The sequence below is a fragment of the Eschrichtius robustus genome, chromosome 6, assembly GCF_028021215.1.
Source record: "Eschrichtius robustus isolate mEscRob2 chromosome 6, mEscRob2.pri, whole genome shotgun sequence".
NCBI classification, from domain to species: Eukaryota; Metazoa; Chordata; class Mammalia; order Artiodactyla; family Eschrichtiidae; genus Eschrichtius; species Eschrichtius robustus.
This window is the reverse complement of record NC_090829.1, coordinates 15,762,622-15,783,965: the sequence shown is the minus strand read 5'-3', so window position 1 is coordinate 15,783,965 and position 21,344 is coordinate 15,762,622. Positions and strand designations below refer to the sequence as shown.

At 43.7% G+C, this 21,344-nt stretch overlaps 1 protein-coding gene and 1 pseudogene across 1 annotated transcript in view; one reads left to right on the top strand and one right to left on the bottom strand.

The window, feature by feature from the left end:
- Positions 1-20,100, bottom strand: part of LOC137766722 (inhibitor of carbonic anhydrase) — a 42,401-nt gene extending 22,301 nt beyond the window's left edge. Inside the window, exons 1-6 of the mRNA XM_068547313.1 lie at positions 20,058-20,100; positions 10,330-10,502; positions 6,964-7,072; positions 5,983-6,144; positions 4,572-4,719; positions 3,700-3,755 (exon numbers count right to left, since the gene is read on the bottom strand). Of these exons, the coding sequence (XP_068403414.1) occupies positions 3,700-3,755; positions 4,572-4,719; positions 5,983-6,144; positions 6,964-7,072; positions 10,330-10,502; positions 20,058-20,100 (691 nt within the window). The remainder of the gene's footprint in view (positions 1-3,699; positions 3,756-4,571; positions 4,720-5,982; positions 6,145-6,963; positions 7,073-10,329; positions 10,503-20,057) is intronic.
- LOC137766720 (small ribosomal subunit protein eS21-like) lies at positions 13,697-14,104 on the top strand (annotated as a pseudogene).
- Positions 20,101-21,344: the final 1,244 nt, after the last annotated feature.

The following is a 21,344-nucleotide window of genomic DNA, read 5'->3' as shown; positions in this document are numbered from 1 at the left end:
TCACCACGGAAACTTAGATAACTTCCTGTGCCTGTAAATGTTCTGCTTGACCGGAAATGCAGTCTATCCAGTCAGCCAGGCCCCCAATGCCAAGCCAACTCTGGGCTCTATACTTCCTTCCTTCTTCCTTCTCACCCTTGGCAAAGTGGCCCCAGCCAATCAGATATTATCTATTTTTCTCTTCGTTGTTCTTTATCCTATCAAAGCTTCCTGCCTTCTGCCCTATTTTGCAGTTCCCTGAATGGAGACTGCCCACTTCAAGAAGTGTTGAAGTTTGTATCACCTAAACTGTCTTCTTTAATCATTTTTTAACAGCCTGAGGAGGACTAAAAGAGAATCTTTTCCAAATACATTTTATACAGGTGAGGATGCTGAGCCCTCAGGAGATGAAATGACACATTCTCACTGCAGAGAGACCCAGGGCTGGGAGGCATGCTAGGCCCAAGGCTCTGCTAACAAGGATAGTGACAGCAAATGTTTTCTGAGAGCTCACACAGCACACCAAAGACTGACCTGAAGGCTCTCCATGCTCTGTCTCGTTTAATCCTCATAACGACTGGGGGAGGCTGGTAGATTATCCAGATTATCCCCTTCTAGAGATGAGGAGACTGAGGCTAAGAGGGTTAAGGGAACTCATCAAAGTCTGAGTTAGTCTGTGGCTGACACAGCGCCACGCTAGGACAATCCAGGTCCCCCACTAAAGCGGCAGAGCCCCCCCCACTGGGGGCAGAGCCTGCTGGGGAAAGGTGGCAGAGAGGTTGAGGGATAGACGGAGGCCTAGGGGCCCAGTCAGGACACTCTATAGGTGCAAATAAGGACCAGAAAACCGTGTGAGGAAAACAGGCTCTTTGGTTCCCCTTGTCTAGGTATTAGAAGGTGTTCTGAACTGTGTCCCCCTAAAATTCATATGTTAAAGTCCTAATCCCCAGCACCTCAGAATGCGACCTTATTTGGAAACAGAGACAGTGCAAATATGATTAGTTAAGATGAGGTCATAGTGGAGTGGGGAGTGGTGGGCCCCTGATCCAGTATGACTGGTGTCCTTCCTAAAAGGGGAAATTTGGAAACAGGGAGAATGCCATGTGAAGAGAAAGACAGAGATTGGGGTGATGTAACTGCAAGCCAAGGAGCACCAAAGATTGCCAGCAAACACCAGAAGCCATGGGAAGGGCATGGAACAGTTTCTCCCTCACAGCCCTCAGGAGGAACCAACCCTGCCAACAGCTTCATCTTGGAATTCTAGCCTCTAGAACTCAGACGATGAACTTCTGCTGCTTAAGCCACCCAGTGTGCGGTACAGTTGGTCCACTATATCTGCAGTGGATGTGGGTTCCACATCTGCAGATCAAGGATTTTTTTTTTTAATTCCAGGAAATTCCAAAAAGCAAAACTTGAACTTGCCACACAGGCAACTATTTACATAGTATTTACATTGTATTAGGTATTTAAGTAATCTAGAGATGATTTAAAGGATGTGCATAGGTTATATGCAAATACTACACAGTTTTTTTTTTTTAAATAAATTTATTTATTTATTTATTTATGGCTGTGTTGGGTCTTCATTTCTGCGCGAGGGCTTTCTCCAGTTGCGGCAAGCGGGGGCCACTCTTCATCGCGGTGCGCGGGCCTCTCACTATCGTGGCCTCTCTTGTTGGGAGCACAGGCTCCAGACGCGCAGGCTCAGTAGTTGTGGCTCACGGGCCGAGTTGCTCCGCGGCATGTGGGATCTTCCCAGACCAGGGCTCGAACCCGTGTCCCCTGCATTGGCAGGCGGATTCTCATCCACTGCACCACCAGGGAAGCCCTGCACAGTTTTATATAAGGGACTTGAGCAACTGCAGATGTTGGTATCTGCAGGGGTCCTGGAACCAACACCCCATGGATACCGAGAGATGACTGTACTTTTTTATGGCAGCCCTAGCAAACTCACATAGAAGATCTTAGGTTGATAAAATCTCACATTGAAAGGGAAGGAGTAGTACAATTAGAGTTCCCGTGAATAGTTCTATTTTAATCAAGCATGTTGCAGAGAAAATAAATTTTAAATCTTTATATTATAAGAAAAAATTTAAACAGTTTGGTAATGTTAGAATTAAAAGAATCAGTATGATCTAACATCTTCAGAAAGAAATAACTTTTCCACCTCAGTCCCTCTAGGGCCCAGTGGTGGCAGCAGCTCACCATCAACACTCATTTACCCTACAGCCCAGTGGATAGTCTCTCAGAAACTTCTGCTTAAAAGGCAATGAGGGGGGCTTCCCTGGTGGCGCAGTGGTTAAGAATCCGCCTGCCAATGCAGGGGACACGGGTTCGAGCCCTGGTCTGGGAAGATCCCACATGCCGCGGAGCAACTGGGCCCGTGAGCCACAATTACTGAGCCTGCGCGTCTGGAGCCTGTGCTCCGCAACAAGAGAGGCCGCGACAGTGAGAGGCCCGCGCACCGCGATGAAGAGTGGTCCCCGCTTGCCACAACTAGAGAAAGCCCTCGCACAGAAGCGAAGACCCAACACAGCCATAAATAAATAAATAAATAAATGTAAACACCCTCCTCTCACCCCTGCTGATCCATCTCCTATCCCTATAATTAAAAAAAAAAAAAAGGCAGTGAGGGATCTTGTATAATAGTGGACATGTGACTTTCAGCAAAGGGAAATTGGGATGGTCCCGGACAATTGGTTGTTTTCAGAAAGTGAGGATGTTTTCAGTTCTCCAGGGTGAGCATTAGAAGATGCTACCCATTGGCCTAACTGTGCCAACTTGAGCAGCCAGAGGAAATAACAATGATGGCTATCAGGAACAACTTGATTCTGGGAGATGAAACCCATAGGTGATACCACTAACTAAAATTGTTGATGATAAGACACACATGAATTGCCAAAATGCTAGCAAACCAGGTCAATGTGTGATAATGAGGGGACAGTGAATTGTGAACGGCTGAGCAAGGGACCAAAGCCACTACACCTCTGCTCCATGACAGGGAAAGACACCAGGCTGCGAGGAACCAAGGCCCCTGGAAAAAGTGAGGGCTCAAAGTTCTCCTTGAGGTGGCAGACACATTTTCAGAAATGAACCTAGCATAGAATACACATCTCTTATTTAAACATCCTAAGTGATACAAGTGTGTTTTGTATCTAATAGAAATTTAATTGGTTATAAAACCCAGAATCTGTAAACTGAACTTGTCTGAAATATTATTTTGTTTGTTTGTTTCTGATAAATTGCCCAAAAGTCTGGAAGGTTTGTTTTTTTTAACATAGAAATACATCTTTGTCCATGGTAGTAATGCTTTTGCAACAGATTTAATTATAGATGTGCTAATAAGTTCTGAAATCATTATAATAATCTGTGTTTGTTTAAGGTGATTAAAGCATTTAGGAGCCCTTTATAATGAAGCATTCAAGAGAAAGTGATTAGATCTGGAACTGGTATTCCAGTGACTAAGAGAATCTGATTATTAAAACTTGTTTTATTAGTTGGTAAGTAATGCTTAAATGCTCAGATTTGTTTGGTAGATTTATAGACTGAACAAACTGAGCACTAAACAAAGTACAAATAGTGGAAGTGTTTTTTATACAGAAACTCTCCTATTTCATTAAGATCTTAGCACCACCCATCTCTAGATGTAAGGCGGCTCAGGAAGGAATGAGTTCCTCTGGCCAGAGGGTGGCCCACAGGATTCTTCCTCCGGCCGGCACTTACCAAACACCGTCATGTGCCTCACGAAGCTCACGTCCCCCACACCGTCCTGCAGACACCTGAGGACCAGGACAGCTGTGGTCAGGCACTGTCCACAACACAGCCTCGCCCCTCCCCCAGTCCCCCCCTCCCCAGGCTCTGCTCCGGCCACTGGCTCACAGGGCTTCACCCACAGTTTCCCGGGCTTTGGTCTGTCCTCACAGAGGTGATGGCCCTGTCTGAAGACCCTTTGAATCCCCACAGCCAAGCCCAGGTCTGAAGCAGGCAGGAGCCCCCTAAGCTACATCCCAGGCAACTCTGGGGAGGGAGGATGCAAAAGAGGGACCCACCACCTTCCTCTTCGAAGGCAGCCAAAAGCAACAGGTTAAAAAAAAAAGAAAAGGTTTAAAGCCTTTTACATAGAGGATAAAAACTCTAGACAGCCTTGGACTCCCGGCCAGTTTTGCTCTGGTTTTGAGCAGTAGCTATGTCTCTTGCAGGGCGTGGAGTATGGAGAAGTGCCTGCAGGCAGGGGGCTGAGAGGGAGGTGGGGAGAAGCAGCATGCATCCCTGACACGGAGATGCTCAGGCAGAGAGAAGCAGCTGGTGTTGGGGAGGGTTCCTAGCCCTTGGCCCAGCTGGGAGCCCAAGCCTGTGTCCATGGATCCCAGAGACCTCCCTGGTCCAGACCCCTGCATCTGGGGAGACAAGCGGGGCTCCCCCACAGAAGATTGCCCCTCAGGACGGGCAGGAACGGGGGTGGGCCGTGGGAGGCACTCGAGACCCTGTGTTTCACACCGACACTCTAGGTGGTCTGGGGCAGGCCCCGTCCACTCCCTGTGCCTTAGTTTCCCCATCATCAGAGTGAGGAGGAGGAGCAAGGGGGCCCCACTCACTTGAAGGCCCCCGAGTAGCCGAAGTACAGTTCGTGGGAGTTGCAGGCACACTTGTCGGTCCCCTTCCCCGCACACAGTTGGCACAGTTTGGGGAAAGCTGTCTGATCCGCACAGGGGACGCAGCTGCCCGCGAAGAACTTAGCCGCTGCTGATCAACACGGAGACACACGGACCTCAGGGCATGAGCTGGCGGGGCCCCTTGGTCGTGCATGCGTGTGTGTGTGTGTGTGTGTGTGTGTGTGTGTCCGTATGTGAGAACCCAGGGGTCTGCATGCACTGCCCGGGACTGTCATGAGGAAGTGGGTGTGCAGAGGTGGCCGACAGTGCCCGGGTCTGAGGGCGTGGATGGCTCACGCGTGGGCCCGGGACTCCAGCCCAGGAGCGGCTTCCCAGCCTGTTCCCTGCAGGGCGCGAAAGCTGCTGGGTTGCACTGACCCAAGCTGCAGCCCCAGCACCACTCACCTGGTTAGCTCACCAACACGGAGGCTCGGGGTTGGTGGGGGAGGCCGCAGAACTCTAAACACGCAGGAACCCCTGACAGCCCTTCCTTATCTCAGGACATGGTCCCACCCACCCCTCTCCTCTTCTGATCCAGGGTCTGTGGTGGCTCCCGGGGATCCCTCTTCCAGGAATTCATGGGAGGGGTTTGGATTAACTTGCCTCATGGGTGCGGGGGTATGCCAACAGCTGCCTCATAACCGCCCAGACAGACGTCCAACAGCGTCTGACACCGAGGCAAGCAGGAACCCCAAGAAAGGGCAAACATGGCCAGAGCTGTGGCCCAGGCTGCAGCACCCCATCTGACCTCTGCAGCCCCAAACACAGGTGAAACATGAATGCTGCAGAGTCGGCAGGGCTCAAAAAGACACACTTCTGCAGAGCACAGAAAATTTGGCTGTCATCTTTCAGGGGCTGAAAAGACACCCTAGGCTCACCATGGCTCATCAGAACTGAACAAGAGACTGGAGTACACAAAAAATCATAGCTCTGGTCCACTCATCCCCTCTCGCCTTCATCCCAAGCCCTCACCCACAGCACTGAGGCCTGACTGCTGGTGGTATGGCGATCATCCCCAGTGAGCCTTCCTGGGCAGCTGGAAGGGAGTTCCCCTTTCTCATTAGCCTCCACGATGGCCCTTGTCAAGCCAAACTGCTGGGATTACCGTGAATGTGGGGCTGCCAGGAGCTCAGAGACCGGGGTTCCTTTGCTGAGAGAAGGAAAGACTCAGCTGCCAGTTCCCAAGGCTCGCTGGTGCAGCAAACCCAGACAGCGCACGTTTAAAGCAGGTTGTCCCCATCTTGGAGTTTATGAAACCTGTACGCCTGATAGTGATCGTAAGGCCCCGATAGAATCCACGTGGGTGCCGGGAGTAGGAGCCCTGCCTCAGGGCACCCCATCCCAGCCAGCTTACCTTTTTCAACCGAGTCAGAGGGAAGAAGTATCCCGATGGGGATGTTCCACCCAGCAGACCATCCCAGGCCTGTGTGGCAGGACTTCTTGCCTTGGAGCTGGTTCAGCTGGAAATCGCTGCCCTTCTTCACCACGGCTACGACATAATGGTGAGTTTGTGGATCTGAAAAGGAGCAGAGAAAGAAGGGCCAAAGGAAGATGCCACATCATTGCCACTAATCTTCCAGAGTGTGTGCAATGGAACCTGGGGGGATCCTAGGACCTGCAACATCTCCTGGTAAGCAGGTAGAAAAGGAAAGGGAAGGCCCTTGATTGACAGAAGAAAGGAAACTGCCCCTTTTCAAGGCAATACACTTGAGTTCTTTTTCTGCACCAGCTATTACAGGGCCTACAGCTTCCAGTCATTGAGATTTACTGTCTCTCCCCACGGGCTTTTCTCCCTTCTCTGTCTGCAGCCTGGAAATGAAGATGAAGGTGTGGGAGGAAAGTATGGAGGGCGTCTCCAGGGTTTCGCCAGGGCCCTGCAAGTTGGACTCAAATTGAGACAGACTGTGCTCACACACACACTGGTGACACTCATGGACAAGTATGGCAGGCACCCCATTCTTCGACTCCCCAAACCCCATTCTTCAAACTCTTTGTGTTCTCTAGCACCTGCAGAGGACTTGGCACACGGAGAGGTTGTCCAGGTCTGTGTGTCTCCAGAGATGGGCAACCCCACCGGGTGGGCAGTGGACTCTGGACAGCGTGTCCCCTCTCACTCAGCAGCACCAGCAGCATTCCCATCAGGATGCTCCAAGTTCACAGCTTCCCAGAAAGAGCCAAGATCCCAGCCCCCGTGAGTTAGCAGAGGTAACAGCCTCTCACAGTCTAAAGAACTCCAGCAGCTTTGTTCCCTGCAAGTGTAATGCCAACAGAGTCCCTGCTTCCCGCTGTGGCTGCTGTGTCAGAACAGAGACCTGGGTCCCCGCGGAAGACGCACCATCTTTTGACCCGTAGAATTCTGCCACGACGGGCTTCAGGTTGTAGGGGGCCAGGCCTGCCTCAAACACCAAACCTCCATCAATGGTCACAGCATCTGCTTTGTTTGCCTGAAAGAGAAAAGGTCAGACATGAATGAAGCCCCTCACCTCTGAGGAAGACTCACCTAACCCTCTGCCAGGGACACTTGACAAGTATCGCCGTGGATACTTGGTATGGCTCAGACCTCCTCCATCTCCCTAGTGTTGGCTCAAAAGCCTTCTCAGTGAGCCTTTCTCCCACTGTGCTCTTAAAACTACCACCTCATAAATGCTGGAAGCCCTCTGTTTCTCTCCTGAGCCCTTATCAACCACCTGACAAACCTTCATTTATTGTTTGTCCTCCCCTTTGAAATGCAAGCTCCACCAAGGTGGGGATGTTATTGTGTTGTTTTATCCTTCCAAACCCCAGCACCGACTGCCAGTAGGTGTCCAATAAAAGTTGAATTGAGTGAATGAGTTGTAGAATATTTCCACCCATAAGAAGTCATGGTTTGCACCCTTGAGTCTGGATTCCCTCTTCAAGGATCTCTCAGCCAAGAATTCCTTCCTCCCTGAGGGAAGCAGTAACTTCACAACCTCTTCTCAAAAATGAGGTTGGATCATTCCCTACCCCTCATTTCCTCATGGAAATCTTTTTTTTCAACTGGAAGTTTGTACCTCTTAATCTCCCCCACCTATATCTTTCCTCCTCCTACCCATCTCCCCTCTGGCAATCACCTGCTCTCTGTATCTATGACTCTGTTTCTGTTTTGTTATATTTGTTCATTTGTTTTGTCTTTTAGATTCCACATATAAGTGAAATCATACAGCATTTGTCCTTTCTCTGTCTGACTTATTTCACTTAGCATAATACCCTCTGGGTCCACTCATGTTGTCACAAATGGCAAGACTTCATTCTTTTTTATGGCTGAGTAATATTCCATTGTATATATACACCACATCTTCTTTATCCATTCTTCTACTGATGGACACTGAGGTTGCTTTTGTATCTTGGCTATTGTAAATAGTGCTTTTTATTCATTTCTTAATTGACATTTAAAGTAATTTAGCTTTTTATAAATTTAATACTACATTTCTGTATACTTGCCTCCCTTTACCCCATCTCATTTTTTCTTACATATATTTTACAATGTGTATTCATATATAAGTATATGTATACATATGTATATACATATATCAAGTTAGTACTCTGTTGGTTGCATGTATCAGAAACCAATTTAAGAAAAGGAGGGATTTAGTATAAAGGTAAAAGACAAGAAGGCCACTAGGCCTTGTGAACACCATCAAGGTCAGGAGCAACAAGAACTGTCACAGGTTTCAGTCCATCCGCATGGGCTCCAGCTCATGACTGAGGTTCTAGGTGGTTCTCACTCTTTCCTGCTTTACACACATCTTCCCTCTCCTGACCACCTCCTCCTCAAGTTCCAGTATCAGATGCAAAGACAATAGTCTTACAGACACCTCTTAACCAGCTCCCCCAATTGCATAAGGTCATATATAAATATGAATGAATTAGAGAAAATAAATAAAGTTTGTGTACATCTTTATGACCCTTACTGAATATTTCCAAATTTTTCTCCAGAAATGATGTAGAAATTTATAATTTCTAATGCCCATAGCAATGCATACCAATTTCACGCAAAACTACTGGCAAGAAATACTATCATTTAAGAAATGTTATCACATTACGAGATATAAACTGTTACTTTAAGGTGGTTTTATTTGCATCCTTTGATTATTATAAAGAATGAACATTTTCCCTTCCTTACTTGTATCGTCTACTAGCTGTAATTTCTGTGAGTAGTTTGTTTATAGCTTGTTATTCTTAAGCGTTTCTTATAAATTTAAATGACATCTTTATATAGCTTTTACACTACACTGTTTCGTTATAGCTGATGTGAATATATTTTTCTGTATGCTTAGGGCTTTAATTTTTTTTCTTTGTCAGAGATTTAAAATTTTTACATTTCCAAATTTGTCTACTTTTGTGATTTATCTTTTTATATCTATCTACATTAGTCAAATTGAGTCAAGCTGGGAGTTTATTTTGGTAAATGGATTAAAAATCTCACTTGATTTTATTTCTAAACGTCTATCCAGTTGTCCAACTAAAGAATCCTTTCTCAGACATTTGTTTGGAAAGTATGCCTTATCATACAATATCTAAATCAATGTGTATGTAACCATTAAGCCTAGGACCATACTGCCCTAGAGTTGGACATTCATCATAGTTTGCATCTACATCATATCATGTTGATAATTAGATAGATGGATGTATGTATAGAAAGCTCGGAATACGTCTGAATTTTGTTCTCTTCCAGATCTTCTACATCTGTCCGAGGACCCTGTTCCTTGTAATACTGTTATTAAATATGTTATAGTTTCAGGCAGGCCTCAGCTACTCCCCAGCTCATTTTATTTTTCATAATACTATTTTATATTCTCACCCATAATTCTTCTTAAGAATTGTAAACTTATTTTACTGACTTTTTAAATTTTATAATATAATTTTGATAACAATTATATTAAATTTATGAATTAACTTTGGGAAACTGTGCAAATATATGAAGTTTAATCTTCCTGTCTAGGAATATGGCATATGTTTTAATTTATTAATAAGTACTGTTCATTTGTCTCAGACTTTTGTATTACATTTATAATAATCTTGCAGAGCTCTCATATGATTTTTTCCCTGCAACATTTTTCTGTATATCATTTTAAGTGTAAATGAGATCACAATTTGGGGTTATTTTTCCCCAACTAGTGACTGTTGATATATGAAAATGACATTAATTGTGATATATTTATCTTTTACCAAACTAATTTTTTCATTAATAATTACGGTAACATTTCTCTTGATTCCATTGTACTTTCTAGGCATGCAAGCATCTGAAAATATTGATATTTTGTTTATTTCTATCTCATATGTATTTTATATCATTGCATTACTAGGAAATTCCAAAAACAATATTAAGTAATAATAGTGATACTAGAGCTTCTGGTTTATTTCTGAGTCTTTATAGATTTCTCTTTCAGTGCAATTCTGGCTTTGCTTTACCATGGCCATTTTCACTGAATCCTTCTCTATCAGTTGTTTAATTATTATTATTGTTGTTTTCACTATTAATGAATGTTGAGCACCTATATTTTCATCTACACATAGTCTCTGTACTTTCAAGTCTTTAGCTTATTTCTTTCTCCTCTAAAGCATGGTCTAGTTCCTCGGGGGAGAAAGTTGTTCTGAAGCAATAAACTAATAACAAGTACAGAAAAAGAAGGAGAAAGTATGGATTTTCTTCCACTCTTCTTAGGCAGCAGTGACTTACCACAATGGCCTTGATGCACTCAAGGTAAGAGGTTCTCTTCACACAGGTGACATGAGGACCATCCACTGAAAGGACATTATTCATGTTGTCATGGAAGCTGTAGCACTTATTGGCCTCATGGTTTGAGACAGTGCACCATCTCACAGTTTTTTCAGGGACAGCCAGACACAGCCCTACGGGAGACAGGCCAGGGGTATAAGGGACCCACAGCACTCACCTTTCTCTGCTGTAAGAAGAGGTTAAAGGCAAGGTCAAGGGTTGGCTGAGAGGGGTAGACACAAATTGGACTGGCTGCCTGGCTCACATAAATTCTCAGGTCCCATTTCTCTGGTTGTGCCTTTTCCCTTGGAGAAAAAAGCCAAAGCATCCCCCAAAAGTTAAATACAGAATTATCATATGACCCAGAAATTCCACTCATAAGTATATACCCAAAAGAATTCAAAACAGATACTCAAACACATATACAAATATTCAGAGCAGCACTTTTCACAATGGTCAAAAAAGGTGGAAACAACCCAAAGGTACAGCAGTGAATGAACTGATGAGCAAAATATAGTACACCCACAAAATGGAATATAATCTACCATAAAAAGAATAAAGTACTGCTACATGCTACAGCATTGATAAAGCTCAAAAATAATACGTTAAATGAAAGAAGCCAGACACAATAGGCCACACATTATATGATTCCATTTATATGAAATATCTAGAATAAGTAAATCTATAGAGACAGAAAGCAAATTGGTGGTGGCCAGGGCCTGGGGAAGAGGAGGATGGGTACAGTATGTTCTCTTGGGGTGTTTGAACTATGGTGGAACTAGATAGAGGCAGTAGTTGCACCACCCTGTGAACATACTAAATACCACTGAATTGTATACTTTTAAATGATTAATTTCATGTTAGTGAATTTCACCTCAAAAAAGAAAATAATCTTATGGGAAGGAAGCTTTGGGCCTAATGATTTAGTCTTTGTCTTGGCATTAGATACTCTAACCTTACACGGTAGTAACTGCTGGGGCATTAAAATCAGTGTCTGTTCATTTCACTGGCACTTTAACCTGTAGTAATTAGTGTTAACAATAATGCAAAGGCAAAATGCTGTTTACAAATCTGTGGTATTTGAGCAAAATGTCATCTTAGATGAAATCTAGCAGATGAAAGTAACAGCAGTCACAGCTATGAGTTTTTGAAGAGGCCCTGTGTGTCAGGCAGTGGGCCAGGCACACGACCCTCCTCGAATGCCCACAATTGTCCTGCCAGTTAAATACTGGTGTTCCCATTTTGTAGATGAGTTTAAACAAGCAAACAAAAAAAACTGTCAGAGATATCAAATAACTTGAGATGAAGCTAATACTTGAAACACCCAGGTCTGTTTGACTACAAAGCCTGTATTGCCTTTTAACTGTCTGCAAGTAGGAAATATCAAAATAAATGGGACAGGAGATGTCAAATTTCCTTAGAGAGAATCCCATACCAAAGACAGGGAATGACAAATGGAGTGCTTCAGCTCTGTTTTGAACAGGCCTTCGATAGTAGCCGCCAGGGTAGAAGAGCCAGTGAGAGAATGGAGCTGTCAGGACATGTGCCCTTGTGCAGAATAGAAGTGTGTGGAGTAATAGCTCATATTGCATTTTGAGCCTTTCAAAACATGTTTACTCTGCTTGCCAATACAGATTCTTAAAACATTTCTGCTCTTGGAAATGACTGGTCGCTGTAGAGACAATACAACTCTATAAATGAAAATAGCTTTGTAAGCAGGTTAAGTTACACAAAGAGCTACTGTATACAATTGCAGTTTTTTTTTCTTTTTCAAAAGTTTGCACTTACAGAGAAAGCCTTTTTGAAAGTCTATTTTCAGTCACCTGTGCTTATGGTCAAATGATTAAAACTGTAGCTTTTGAACTTCCGATGTTTTTAAATTATTTATTTATTTATTTATTTATTTATTTATTTATTTATTTATTTATTTATTTATTTATTATTGAGTGAAAGATTCTTTAAATTCTACCGTGCTTTACAATTTCCAAAAGTTTCACACAGATAATTTCATATAATCCTATAATAACCTTTTTTTTCCTCTCCTACCTCTATATTGCCCCTCATCCCTTCCCTCTCCCCAGTGGTAATCACTAGTTCATTCAGTGTGAGTATAAAATAGGGTGAATGATATTTGCATCGTTAGGGGAAAAGCTAAAGTCTTGACAAAAACATGGTACTAAAACAGGGAACTAAACAAAGGCAAAACAAATAAAACACAAAACGAACAAACAAAAAATCAAACCAGGATGGACTTCTGTTTCCACCTATGAGAAATAACTGATATAGGACTTGCCCTAGCACTTTAAACAGGTGAGAAAAAAAAAAACAAAAAACACCTGGGGAAAAACATATGAAAAAAATGTTTTAAAACATTGGACAACAGGAAGTGCAGGACTGTGATCCCCGAGAGAAGGGAAACAAATAAAGTAAGCCCTGTAATCACACTAGCTTTCTTCCTGGACAAAATGTCCAGATAGCAGGGCAGAGAAGAGAAAACAAACAGCCCAATGGTCATCCCAAGTTGAGGAGACAGAGACCATAGTTTGGTAAGGTGGAGGCAATTAGAATGTGCAGCACAGGGTACCAAAGAGCAGGGAATGCAAAAAGAGAGGAGAAAGAGAAGAGAGATTGAAATCCAGGATTGTCACACCTTGGAGATTCTGGCTAAATATCAATTTGAGCATTGTGGAGGCCAGGCAAGGACAACTGCTAGGGAAAGAAAATTTAATGGGGAGCTTAAACCAAACATTTCTCAGAACTCAAATGGGGTTAGGAATCATTTGGGTTCCCACCATTCAGAGTGGAGAAAATCTTATTGAATAAATAGTGCATTTATGAAAGATTCCATAAGTAAGCTAAACTAGATCTAGAAAGAAGGGTATTCTAGACACTGCCTAAACACCTTGAAAAATAGTCTTGAGAAGATTAAGCTGATCTGAAGACATTATGAATGCCTGCCAGAAAAAACGGTTGACACTCCTTACATTAAAAAAAAAAACAAACCCAAAAACCAAAATACAGTACTCAGCAAGGTAAAATTCACAGTGTCCAGCAACCAATAAAATTAATACACAAGTGAAGGTGCAGGAAAATGTAACCCATAACCAGGAGGAAAATCTGTCAATAGAATCAGAACCAGAAATTAAAGAGATGAGGAAATTAACAGAAAATAGCTTTAAAACAGAAAATAGCTTTAAAACAGCTATATTAAATGTTATAAGTATGCTTGGAGAGTTAAAGAAAAACATGAACATCAGCGCTGTCGGGGGATGCGGTGCTTCCTTTCTGCTCCCATGCTTGTCATGGTGCCACCAGACACGCCCTCAACATGCAAAATGATGCCAGAGAGTTCGTGGACCTGTATTTGCCACAGAAATACTCTGCCAGCAACCGCATCATCGGCGCCAAAGACCACGCGTCAGTCCAGGTGAACTTGGCTGAGGTCAACAAAGTAAGGACAACTGCTAGGGAAAGAAAATTTAATAGGGAGCTTAAACCAAACATTTCTCAGAACTCAAATGGGGTTAGGAATCATTTGGGTTCCCACCATTCAGAGTGGAGAAAATCTTATTGAATAAATAGTCCATTTACAAGATTCCATAAGTAAGCTTATGGAAGGTTCAACACCCAGTTCAAAACCTAGGCTATCTGCGGGGCCATTCACAGGATGGGAAAGTCAGATGACTCCATTCTCCAACTGGCCAAGGCCCATGGCATCCTCTCAAAGAACTTCTGACTGGAGAGGATCATGGATGTGGAATATTTGTCATAAATAAATAGTGAACCCTCCCCCCAAGAAAAGAAAAACATGAGCATAATGAGGATACAAATATAAGATGTAAGGAGCCAAAAAGAATTGCTAGAGATGAAAAATAGAATATCTGAAATGAAAATTTCAGTGGATGAGATTAACAGCTGATTAGATACTGCGGAAGAAAAAAGATGATCTAGAAGACGTTATTACAAACTATCCAAAATGAAGCAGAGAGAAAGAAAGATAGAAAAACAAATGATCAGAGCCTCAGTGACTTGTCATACAGTATCAAGTGATCTAACATATGTGTAACTGGAGTCCAGGATAAAAAAGGGGGGAAGCGGCAAGAAAAAATATGTGAAGAAATATCTGGCCAGAATTTTTCCTAATATTATGAAAACTACAAACTCACAGTTCTAAAGCAACCAGAGAAAAGAGACAAAATTAGGTACAGAGGAGCAAAGGCAACAAATATCTCAGACTTTTTGTCAGAAACCACACAAGTCATAGACAATGGAATATCCTTAAAGTGCTAAAAGGAAAATAACTTGCTAACCTAGAAATCTAAAACCAATGAAAATAACTTTCAGAACTGAAGGCAAAAATAAACTTTTCCAGACAAACAAATGTTGAGAATTTGGGTACAGCAAACTTGCACTACAAGGAATGTTAAAGGAAGTTCCAGACCCAAGTGGTTACACTGATGAATTCTATCAAACACTTAACAGAAATAACACCAATGTGGCAAAAACTATCTTATAAAGTAGAGGAGAAAGTAATACTCCTAACTCATTTTCTAAGGCCAGCATTAACCTGATACCAAATCCAAACAAAGACATTATAAGTAAAGAAAACTACAACCAAATATCCCCCATGAACATAGACACAAAAAGCATTTACAAAATATTAACAAATCAAATCCAGCCAAAAAAAAAATTCTTGAGTACATGAACACACACACACACACACACACACACACACACACGCAGGTTTATCCCTTGCCCAGGAATGTTAAGTCTAATTAATGTGCAAAAACTAATCAATATAGTTCATCATATTACAGAATAAAACAGAAAAATTCATACGATTATCTCAATAGAACAGAAAAGGCACTTGCCAATTCAAAATTCCAAACAAAGTAAGAATAGAAAGGAATGTCCTCAACCAGACAAAAACATCTACAAAAAACCCCACAGTTAATATTATACCTAATGGTGAAAGACTGAATGCTTTCCCCTTCAGGTCAGAAACAAGGCAAAGACAGACATTCTCGTCACTTCTGTTTAACACTGTATTAGAGGTCTTAACCATTTTAACAAAGCTCAAAAGAGAAACAAAAGGCATACAGATTGGAAAAGAAGATAGAAAATTGTCTATTTTCACAGATAACATGTTTCTCTACACAGAAAATTTTAAGGAATAAATGAGTTTAGAAAGGTCTTAGGATCTGAGGTCAAAGCGCTAAAATCAGTTGAATCTCTACAATGCTAAAAAGAAAAAACTGTAAAATGAAACTTTAAAAATACTACTTACAATGGCTTTCAAAAATATGAAATATCGGAACTTCCCTGGTGGTCCAGTGGTAAAGAACCCACCTTCCAATGCAGGGGACACGGGTTCCATTCCTGGTGGGGGAACTAAGATCCCACATGCTGCGGGACAACTAAGCCCTTGCGCCACAACTACTGAGCTCACATGCCTCAACGAGAGAGCCCACCTGCCGCCAACTACAGAGCCCACGCGCCCTAGAGCCCACGTGCCCTGGAGCCCACGCACCACAACTAGAGAGAGAAAAACCTGCACTCCACAAGTAGAGAGAAGCCTGCGCACCACAACAAAGAGCCCGCGCTGCAACGAAAGATCCCACATGCCTCAATGAAGACCCAGCGTTCCACAACTAAGACCTGATGCAGCCAAGAAAAATGAAAGAAAAAAAATCTAAAAAATATATATATATGAAATATCTAGGGATAAATTTAACAAATTATGAACAAGAGCTGTACATGAAAACTACAAAATATTTCCAAGATAAATGAAAGAAGATCTAAATAAATAGATATAGAATGTTCATGGATTAGAAAACTCAATATTGTTAAGATGCCAAGCCTCAAAATAATCTATAAATTAAATGCTATCTCAATAATAATCCAAGCCTAAACTTGTTTTTTATAGAATTTGATAACCTGATTCAAAATTGTGTTTGGATATGCAAAAGATCTAAATGGCCAAACCAACACTGAAGTAGTACAATAGAGTTGGAGGATTTATACTACCTGATTTCAAGACTTCTTATAAAGCTACAGTAACCAAGACAGTGTGATATTGGCACAAGGAGAGATATAAAGCTTAATGTGACAGAACAGAGAGTCTAGAAATTGACCCATATATATAGGGTCAGTAGATTTTCAACAAAGCTGCCGAGGTAATTCAGTGAAGAAAGGATATTCTTTTCAAAAACAAGTCCTGGAATAACTGGATATCCATATGAGAAAAGTGAATCTCAACTCTTACTTTATACCATACACAAAAATTAACTAAAAATGTATCATAGACCAAAACATAAAAGCTGAAGCTATAAAACTTCTAAAATAAAACAAAGAGGAAACTATTGCAACTTTGGGGGTAGCCAATTATATCAATATTTTTAGAGAGGACACAAAACATAATAACAAAAAATAAAAATTAGGTAAGTGAACCTGATCAAAATGTAAAACATCTGCTCTTCAGAAGGTATCATTTAGAAAATGGAGGGCTTCCCTGGTGGCACAGTGGTTAAGAATCCGCCTGCCAATGCAGGGGACACGGGTTCGAGCCCTGGTCCAGGAAGATCCCACATGCCGCGGAGTAACTAAGCCCATGTGCCACAACTACTGAGCCTGTGAGACTAGAGCCTGTGCTCTGAAACAGGAGAAGCCACTGCAATGAGAAGCCCACGCACGGCAACAAAGAGTAGCCCCCGCTCACCATAACTAGAGAAAGCCCGCGTGCAGCAACGAAGACCCAGCGCAGCCAAAAATAAATAAATAAAATAAATTATTTATTGGTGGCGTGATGAATTGGGAGATTGGGATTGACATATATACACTAATAAGTATAAAATGGATAACTAATAAGAACCTGCTGTATAAAAAAATAAAATTCAAAAATTCAAAAAAAATTAATTAATTAAAAAAAAAAGAAAATGGAAAGCTAAGCCACAACATTATTACTCATCAGAGAAATGCAATTTAAAACCGTTGTGAGGTACTACACACACCTGTCAGAATGGTTAAATGTGAGAATATTGACAACACCAAGTGTTAGCGGGATGTGGAGCAACTGAAATTATCATATTGTGGGTGGGAATGGAAAATGGTACAACTACTCAAAAAAGTTTGACACTTTCTTAACAAGTTAAACATAACTTACCATTATGACCCAGCAATGCTACTCCTAGATATTTACCCAAAACAAATGAAAATATATGTCCACCCAAAGACTTGTACACTAACATTCATAGCAGCTTTAGTCATAATATCCCAAACTGGAGACAACCTAAACATCCACTAACAAATGAATGGAAAACAAACTGTGATAAAGTCATACCATGGAATACTACTCAGCAATAAAAAGGAATGAACTTTGATACATACAACAATGTGGATGAATCTTTAAACAATTGTGCTGAATGAAACAAGCCAGACACAAAAGACTATGTAGTGCATGATTCCATTTATATGAAATCCTAGAAAAGGAAAAACTTATCTAAAGTGGGAAAAAATGGGAATGACTGGGAAGGGGTAGGGGACAATTTGGGAGTGATGGAAATGTTCTATATTTTGATTGTGGTGGTAGTTATGGGGGTAGGCATATTTGTTGAAATTCATTGAACTGTATGTATACTTCTAGGAGAGCATTTTATTAAATGTAAGTTATGTTTCAATAAAAATGATTTTAAAAAGAAAGAGTGTGTGCAAGCAAGCTAAGGGTCAATGGAGTCAAGTAACCTAAACTAGGCCAGCCATCAATAACACTCCATCCAACCATGTGACAATTTCAAGAAGGGGCAATCAGAGCCCACCGTGAATATTTCAGTCTGCTCCTAGAAGGGAAAAGCTGCTGGTGGCCACATGCTCGCTGCATGGAGAAATCTCTTCCCCAGAAGAGCAAAAGGTAGAGAAAGGAGGTGGCAGCCAAGGTGGAGATACAGGCTGTACTGAGCCCCTGGTTCTTGGCTCTTGCAAGGCCTGCTAATCACCACTCCCGCTCCTCTGACACTTTTAGTTTAAGCTAGTTTGGTTACATTCCTGTCACCTGCCACCAGAAGGGTTTTTATAGGAAAAGAACACTGAGCTTTGAGGAAAACACGTCCTCGATTCCAGCCTTGTCCAGTGGCCAAGAGAGAAGGATTGTTGGGATGGAGTGGGCGGAGGGCCAGGGAGAGGCAGCTCTTGCCTCTGTTTAGTAAACACAGAGCCGACTGGGAAAGTGAACTTTTGGTCAGTGCCTGACACTGCCAAGAGAGGGGATGGAGGAAGAACAAACAACAGAAGCCCTGTTCGGGCAGAATACGGGAGAGGCCAGGGGGCTGCACTCTGGATTTTCTGCAGCCATAGTTGGACCACAGCTGTAGCGACATTGCCAGCCTTCCCCAGCCCCAGCAGAGCTCCCCGTGTGGCCCTAGGTGGCAGCACTGGGCCAAGGAGGGCCACCCCCCCATCCCTGAAAGCACTCCTTGCCTTTCCTGCCTTCTTCTGCTCAACCCAGGTTACCCCTCCCCCCATGATAGATACCCTACCCCAGAAGTGATTTAAGACAGCCTGAGACCTGACAGAATCAGGGCTGGACAGAACCCAGTTGTCCCGCCAGGGAGGGGTCTCCACCTGCATGAGCTCAGTGACTTTGCACCATTACCTTCCTTACAGTTACCCAGCCAAGAGCCCTGACAGCACCCCAACACGGGAAGGGGCCCCTATATTTACGTGCAGGATTTTTTTCCAGTGATAACTCACCTGTGCCTAGAGCTCTGCCCTTAGGTACATGACTTCATGTCACTTTCACAGCAACTGTGTGTTTGCTGTGAAAAAGTAATTTCTACTGAACTGAGGAGGAAATTAGCTCAGAGAGGAAGGCAAGGGACCACCCAGTCACATGGCACCGAGTGGCAGGTGGATTCCATTCTAGGGTGATTGTTTCTCCCCTATATTCCTCCACCTCCTTAGTGTGTAGTAGAGATGGGAGGCATTGTACAGTTCAGAGCAGGAAAGATCCTTCTGGTTAGATACCTGACATGACAAGCTTACCTGATGTGCACCTCCCCCTCTTAATAATAGTCCTTGAGCCCTCGGAAAAAATCCCTTCTTTCCTCTGACCCTGTTTCCTTCGCTGTAAACTGGACAAACAGCCTCCAGGCCAGGGGTCATGAACTTTTTCTGTACTGGGCTAGCTAGGCAATTACTAGTTTTGTGGGCCATACAGTCTCCGTGGCAACTACTCAACTCTGCCCTTAAAGCCTGAAAGCAGCCGTGGACAATACTTACCTGAATGAGCATGATCGTGTTGCAATGAAGTTTTATTTATGGACGCTGACATTTGAATTTCATATAATTCTCATATGTCAAATTATTTTTCTTTTTATTTTCTTTCACACATGTAAAAATGTAAAACCCATTCTTAGCTCGTTCGGCTGTGTATCAGGCAGCTGGTGGGATTTGGTCGGCTGGTCAGAGTTTGCGAACTCCTGCCCTAGCCTACAGGGTTTCTGCAAGGGCGAAAGTTGGTCAGGTGCACTGATGCACCACCGGCGGTGGAAGGCACTTTGGGGCCAGCCAGGCGCTGGGCTGCTTCGAAGCCGCCTAGACGAGGCAGTGCAGTGTCCCGCCGTCGCTGACCCTCGGCTAGCACCCGGTCCCATCCTAAACGGCCGGCCCCCACCCGGCTCCCAGTGCGCACTCACCCAGGGCCCCCGCGCACAGCACTGCGCAGACCGCGAGCCTCATTCTCCTCGGCGGCACGCGACTCCTACCCGGCTCCCGGCTCCCGTGGCCTCGGCCAACTGTACCTGCCCGCGAGGGGGCGGATCCGCCTCCTCCGAAGGGTTCGCCCTTCCCGTCCATCGCCCTCGCCACACCCCCACCCCTCGCCCAGACAGCTCGCAGGGGCTCGCCGCGGCTGTACCTCTGCCCAGCGCCCGGAGCTGCGAGGCTGGATCTCTGCTCGCGGGCTAGGAGTCCGCACCCCGGAGGTACGAGCCGCAGCAACCCCGGAGCCTGCTGGAGAGAGAAGCCGAGGCCCAAGATGAGAGTGACCGCCTGGGCCCCAGGTTAGTTACTAGAATGCGGGTTCCTTGACCCCTGGACCTTCATCTAGACAAGCAACTCTTCGCTGTCTCCAACACAGACTCTTCGGGACTGAGGGGCGGTCCACGAGGTGAACACTGTGGACCCTTCCCCCAGGAGAGCACGTGCCCACGCATACACAACGTTTTGAACGCAGTTTTCAGGTATCCTCAGACTCTTCCTCCAAAAGCGTCTCGGTTGCCCACTCCGGGTCCCTCCCGGAAGCTGTCCCACCCCCAATCCCCCTGACACGGTCTCCTGCAACCCTCGGCTGAAGGCTGAGGTCAGAAGCGCTGAACCCTGGCAGGGCTGCTTCTACTCACCAGTGCAGCCCGCAGCCCCATCCTCCTGAAGTCTATGAGCTCTGCCTGGGGGAAGTCTTCCGAATTTAGATTTTTCAAAATTTTTCTTGAAGTGTAATAAACATACATAAAACTTAACATATCCTAAGTATACAACTTGAACAATTATCACCAAGTGAGCACACCCATGTAACCAGCACCCACATCAAGAAACAAAACGTTAACAGAGCGGGGGATGCCTCTCCTCCAATTACTTCCCGTCTCCCCACAAAGATATCCATTATCTTGACTTCTGGCAACATAGACTAATTCTGCTGATTGTTTAACTTTACAGAGATGGAATCATACAATATGTACAATGTTGCATCTGACTTCTTTCTGGTTACATTTGTAAGATTCATCTATGTTGCTGTGTATAGTTTGCCCATCAGGCGATCTTGGTGTTGCATATGACCCCATATTGTATATGCAGGACTTGCTATTTATCCTGCCTGTTGATAATAGTGGTTTCTAGTGGGCTCTTACAGTGAGTGCTGCTGTGAACATTCTAGTACATGTCTTTTCCTGCACATAGGTATACATTTCTGCAGGATATTTTCCTGG